The sequence below is a fragment of the Ixodes scapularis genome, unplaced genomic scaffold (assembly GCF_016920785.2).
Source record: "Ixodes scapularis isolate PalLabHiFi unplaced genomic scaffold, ASM1692078v2 PGA_scaffold4__175_contigs__length_147842914, whole genome shotgun sequence".
Lineage (NCBI taxonomy): Eukaryota > Metazoa > Arthropoda > Arachnida > Ixodida > Ixodidae > Ixodes > Ixodes scapularis.
In genome coordinates this window covers 139,123,120-139,129,119 of record NW_024609879.1, presented here as the reverse complement: position 1 = coordinate 139,129,119, position 6,000 = coordinate 139,123,120, and the positions used below count along the sequence as shown (strand labels likewise).

Sequence of the window (6,000 nt, the reverse complement as noted above, 5' to 3'; positions counted from 1 at the left end):
GTCACCGCAACTCCTGCGCGAGTAGCAGACGACTTGCTCTCCGCATAGCGTATACATTAATGGCGAATTCGCGTGGTTCTTTCTGCGCGCTCTCGAGCGCTCTTTCCAGAGTGCGCGAAATCGGGTGGTTGAAAGAGAGTGCTGTGGCCTGATCGGGTGGTTCATTCCGAGGGCGCCTCTCCCTCTCGGAGCGCTCTCTGGCACTCCGTCTGTAGCCGTCGGAGTGCGGAGCGGCGCAGGCGTCACGTGGTAGCTGGACGGTGATCACGTGGTTTTGTTGACGATGGCCGGCAGTGTGGTGGTGTGCGTGGTCCGGCATGACGGTGATTGATATGTGGTTCTACAAAGTGCTTGTGCATTCGACGGTGCGAGGATTACAAAGGCCGGGACGACATTCGATTGCGACCGTAAGAAGAGAAGCCGACGTGTGAAGTGTTCCCAGTGCTTTCACAAGTTCGTTCATCTCACGGCGGTGAATCCGCTAAGCCTAACCGACGACGAAACAGCTCGCAGAGCTCGCCGCTGTTTTACCGGATTTTGTAGTCGCTTCAAGAAATTTTTGAGGTTTGGTAAAAGTGCGTTCAAAGGTTTGTATTGGAAAATAAAGGGAGAGCCGAATATAATGCACAGTGATTTGTGTCACATTGCGATGCTTGCACGATGTTTCGCCGTCCGTCGTACGCATGACCGCTATAGCAGCGCGTTCACTGTCGAAAACGCGATGAGTTGACAACTGTTGCCAAGCGGTGGCTTTCGTTCTGTTCTGCAAAAATCAATTCGCATACTGTTTTTTTTTTTTACATGCCGATGCGTAAAACAATTTACGTCACAACCGTTATTTCATCACGTTGCGAGCCTAAATTTTGCTCAATCGTCCGCCGTACGCTGCAAGATCGTGTTGTTTTTAATGCATTATCAATGTCCAGAAATTTTAATTCCGTGACTGGTCTGAGAATCTCGGAGCACTCTGAAGCCAGCAGTTGTGATCGGCTGAAAAGGATCCCGAGCAGCTCTGGCGGCGAGGAGGGGCGCTCTGCTGAATCGAGGTCAGAGGAGAGAGGCGACCACGCGAATTCACCATAAGATAACTCTATGAAGCGTGCACAACCACTATCATCTATACTCGTTTTCACCTGAAGAAAAAAGGAAGTTCTGCGCATCGTTTATACGCTGCGCGAAGTAGTTCCTAAAGGATTGGGTTGTCTGAGGGAGAAGCGACGCTTTTGGCGTTTGAAACGTGTACGGCTTGATGAAATATCAACAATCTAATCTACACTGCACCTACATAAATCTGTTCTCTCATAAAAGGGAAAACTAGAAATGCTCAGCGAAGAACCGGACTTTTTTTTACTAAGGTTCTTGAAGTGGAGACGAATATTCGGGAGGAGATCAGAGCGTGGCTAACTTTAAAGCTACACGGATGGGGACAACAGATAACAATGACTGAACATCAGGCGACAGATAACAATGCCTCGATCGACATAACCGAACGCCCCGTCAGCGTTCGGCTGGAGATCGTGTGCTCGGGTCACCCGCGGGGAAGAGGGGCTCTTTTGTTACCACTCCAGCCTGCAGGAACAATGCGGCATGCACGGTGCTTCTGCCAAGCTCAGCACAAAAGCCGACTTTGGGTCAAGCTCGTATTTTCTGACGATTGCTTTCGAAAGAGTTGGGGCACTAACAGGGCCGTGTTCCAAATCTAACACAGATGGATCCGACCCTGGAGTAAAGCGCCAGACACAGGGACGGCAGAATCGTCCGATCCGACCTCCGATCCGACGTCCGATCCGACAGTCCGAACGCAGCTCCGAATTGTCGCACGCGACAGTTTGAGACACACGCTTCCGACCTTGCATGCAACACGACGATCCGTTCGGCTTCGCCCAAGAGATCCAAGCGCTCCAATGGAGGTTCGCGTTCCCATACAGATCTCTGGTCCCAGAATGACGGTTCAACTCGCACGAGCAAAGTTAGGAGCTCGTTCTAGCTCGCGCGTCCATTCTTTGCTGAGGCCATCTTTCTCGAATCGGCCAGCGGGATTCACGCGTCCGGCTTCCCGTTGCACGTCCTGTTTTCTTGTTCGACCCTCCAGACTCATTACGTCATCATGACATTTGCGCTGGCTGTGCTGTCATTGGCTGGACGCTTCCGAAAGCCCGTCCGCCATGCGAAACTATCTGGCACGTCGGACGCACGCCGGATTGCCGATGCGACGTCTAAAGCGACCAAACTTTTCGGATCAGGCAGTTGTATTGCCGGATCGGACGTCGGATCGGATGGAATTTTTTCGCGCATGTGTCTCGCGCTTAAGATCGTGTAAATTCGGAAATACGGCCACAATAAACGTCACTTCGTATATTGTTAGTCTATGTTACTTTACACTGTGCCCCGCGCTTTATTGAAGAAGGTGACGTAAATATGATGACGTCGAGATGCCCCCAAGGCCTGTGGGCATGCCCAAAGGCCTTGTGTTGGGTAAACACCTAGGTGTGGGGACAACAAACGGGTTCCCCGTCGATAGAAGACGAGGCCTGCTTATGACGTCATCGTTTGTGGATCTTCGCCCCTCCCCAAGTGGCAAACGCACTCTCGACGAGGGCTGCCGCAAAGTGGTAGACGCGTCCTTGTTGGCGTCGCCTCTTGTTAGCGTCGCGCTCGCTGTGAGACGCTGCACGCGAGTCGCGCTGTCGACGTTGCTGACGCAGGATATGTGGCGCTGCTGGGATTCACTAGTGATGCCGGCTGGAAGAAAGAGAGCTACGCAGGCCTGATCTTCTAAGTGGCGTTGGTAGAACGGGCTTGGCCGCTCTTAGACACAAATGTGTAAACGTCTACTCTTTCGAACCCAGGCATGTACCTTTCGTCGCTATGGAGTTCTCGACCGCCGCCTCTGCTGCTGCTGCTGTTCATTTTTCTCCCGAGGATTCCAAACGCAGGTGAGCGGTGTATTTCGATGGACGTTTCTCCCCTAAATTAAATATACCATATTTCTTAGCTCTACCGACTACACTCGTTTAAAAGTTAAAAATTATGATGTGCAAACTAGATTACTAATACTTTTTTTTTTGCAAGATCGTTCAATATAATAACACGTAAGAAATTTTGTCAATGACATTCTGTTAAAGGGGCCCTCCGGAGCTTTCTGGGATCGTCTGTTTATATTGTTATGTTGCGTAGTTGGTGCAAGTTAATATGTATACAAAGTTTTAGATTACAAAACCGTTTATTAAGCAGATGGCAGAAGAAATATATCGGGACTATTTTCTCTTGGAAGACAATCCCCCATTCCCTGCCCATCGCTAAAACTTGACCAATGGAAATGCTGCGTCCCGCGGTGAATGCGAACGTTATTATTGCAACACTTTTTAAGCTTGTTGTAAATTAGAGCTTGAGAAAAACGTAAACTGATTGTGGTGCGGGAAACACAGTCCGCAATTATCGCTCCAAAACCAGCGAACAACGTTTTCTGCCCGCAAGCTTGTTGCTCGGGGGTGATGCGTCGGCGCGTCGGGTCGTCTGCTTCCCGGGGCGTCTGCAGGCGTGCGTTTGCGGGACACGTGTTCCTTCTTCCCGTGGATCCCGACTCCCAAGCCAGCTTTGCGATCCTTCCACGTCAACGAGTCAAACTTTTCCTTGTCATCTGTGGAATGCGACTGCGTATTGCAGTAGCAGCGCTACGGTGCGGTGCGACGAACGATGACTGCCGAGCACGAAGTCCGGGTCCCTTGACGACGGTCCGCGCGTGTTCGAGAGATTCCTCCGCGGGTCGGCGGTTGGCGGCGTTGGTGACGCGCAGTGACGCCGGGATCCTTCGCTTGCTATTGGCTGACGCGCAAAGAGATGCCCCTCCCGTTTTCCGGGGTCATCTCAGAAAGGGGGCGTGCCGGGGACTTTGATAGCAATTTTAGTAGGGAAATCCGCCGCGCATGACCGTAATTTTATGATTTTTAGGATCCTTAGGGCCTGCAGATTGAGTTACCACCATAAATAGACCATCGCAGAACGCTCCGGAGGGCCCCTTTAATGAGGAATTTTTTATGATGCAAGGTACCTTTGGGAGCTAGAATAATAAAGCACGCATTTTGCGAGGTACACTCTAACAAAAAATCTGGTCGTAAAATAACTCTGGGGGGTTCTTCGGCTTGTCCATAATTTGCACCCTAAAAAGTTATTTTACGTACCCCCTAAAGGGTCCTTTGTAAAGAACCTATGAGCCGTTCTTTTAAGCTTCTTTTATGATGCGAAAGAGCTCTTCTTCGCCCAGTTGCCTTTTTACCTTCTTACTGCGCTAGGTGGCGATAGTGCTTGAGGCTAAACCGTTCTTCACAAACTGAAAGACTTCTTAAGGCTTCAAAAACGAGCCTTTTTTATATAGAGTACGTTGTGTGTTGGAATGTTTTATCGGCGGATTATGCACTGGATGTACGGATTATGCGCCACGAGAAGACTATCGATTTCTCCGCAAAATACGACGCTTATGGCAAATATCTCTTCGCATTTTTTACAACCGTAGGCTCTCGGGAACTTTAGCGTGTTCACTGCCCAGCGAAGCACTCTGGGACGACTACTTGTAGGTTTGTTTTTGAGAGTTTTAGTCAATGAGGAGCCCGACTAGCACCACGCCCCGGCATCTCAAGGAGCCAGGGTTTTTACCGCTGACACCTTCTGCCACCGAATAACATTCGTTTGGGGTTCGGGTGAACAATATGCCGCTCTATAGAGTCACTGAATGTTCCCAGAGTATCGAATTCCATTCGGTCGTCTTACCGGAAGTCAATCCCGCAGAATCCAATTCTGATTGGCTGGTTTAGCCCGCGGCAAAAGTTATCAATCGGCCATTTTGGAGATGAGCCCAAAACTACAAAAACGTATTTAAAACGTTTTTACGTTGCCACGGGTACGGCGGGTACACGCGGGTGGGAGCTCTGGGCGCCGATGAGTTAGGACCGGAGGGAAAGTGCGTTTTCTCTATATTTTTTATATCAAGTAGCCGCTAATCTGGTTCGGCAAAGAAGATTGCCGGCTCCTTTGCACGCTCCGGTTGCGTTGGCGCTGCGTTTCAAACTCTAAAGGCCTCAGGCGCTAAGCCTAACACTCGACTTCGATCTGTTTCGAGGCGAGAAAAAAAAAACGAGACAGCGAGGAGCAACTCACAGACCACTCGGAACGAAGGAAATAACTTTGATAATAAAAACAAAAACAGTGTCGCCACAGGCCAGGAAAGTAGATTTAAGCCTTCGCACGATAACGAACGCTACACTGTACGCGCTTTGCGACTGCTGCGCCGCGACTCGGTTCTGAAACGAAGCTTCTGAGTTCCGGTGGCCTGGGAACGTTCAATGAGTCTACGCCATGCCACAACCACTTGATTTCTTAAACTACGGTAAACTCCGGGGAAATATTGATAGGCACCGATTTGCCCTAATATTGACCCTACACATCACTAGACACATTGAACTAGCAAGCACACAGGAACAGCAACTAAGTTTTTTTTTTTTTTTGCAAAGTTATTCAAGTTTCAATTTTGATCTGAGAGGCTGAGGGCTCTACTGGCAACAATCTCGAACGTTGACCACTTCATTGCGTATACACTCTTGATTCAGAACCGAAAGATATATGATTTGATTACTTGTGCTCTTTTGGGAAATTGTAGTTTTTTTCAGATAGATGATTAACAATAATATGTTTTATTTTTTACCGGCCAGTGTTTATTGCCTATCCACAATAAATATATCATGTAAATTTAATTACAAAGGTTTTTCTTACCTCGATTTTATATTGTTTTGCGGATGATAGTGAATTGAGAACGAAAGGAGCTCGTATTGTGTGTGTTTTATTTTTCTGCTGACGCAATATTTTAATTTCAAATGCATTTTTTTTCAGATATGTGCCACAGCCACACGCAACCAGTGCCTACGAAGCCCCCCTCAGGTAGATTACTTCGGACACCGGCTTCATGAGATACGAAACTTAACGACCCCGAATGTGGGCGAGACTTAA

At 48.8% G+C, this 6,000-nt stretch overlaps 1 protein-coding gene across 1 annotated transcript in view; it reads left to right on the top strand.

Moving 5' to 3' along the window:
• The first annotated feature begins 2,745 nt into the window (after nt 1-2,745).
• The window catches only part of LOC120836240, a 48,697-nt gene continuing 45,442 nt past the window's right edge, over nt 2,746-6,000 (top strand). The window contains exons 1-2 of the mRNA XM_042293289.1: nt 2,746-2,936; nt 5,884-5,931. Coding sequence (XP_042149223.1) covers nt 2,852-2,936; nt 5,884-5,931 — 133 coding nt within the window. The 5' untranslated portion in view covers nt 2,746-2,851. The remainder of the gene's footprint in view (nt 2,937-5,883; nt 5,932-6,000) is intronic.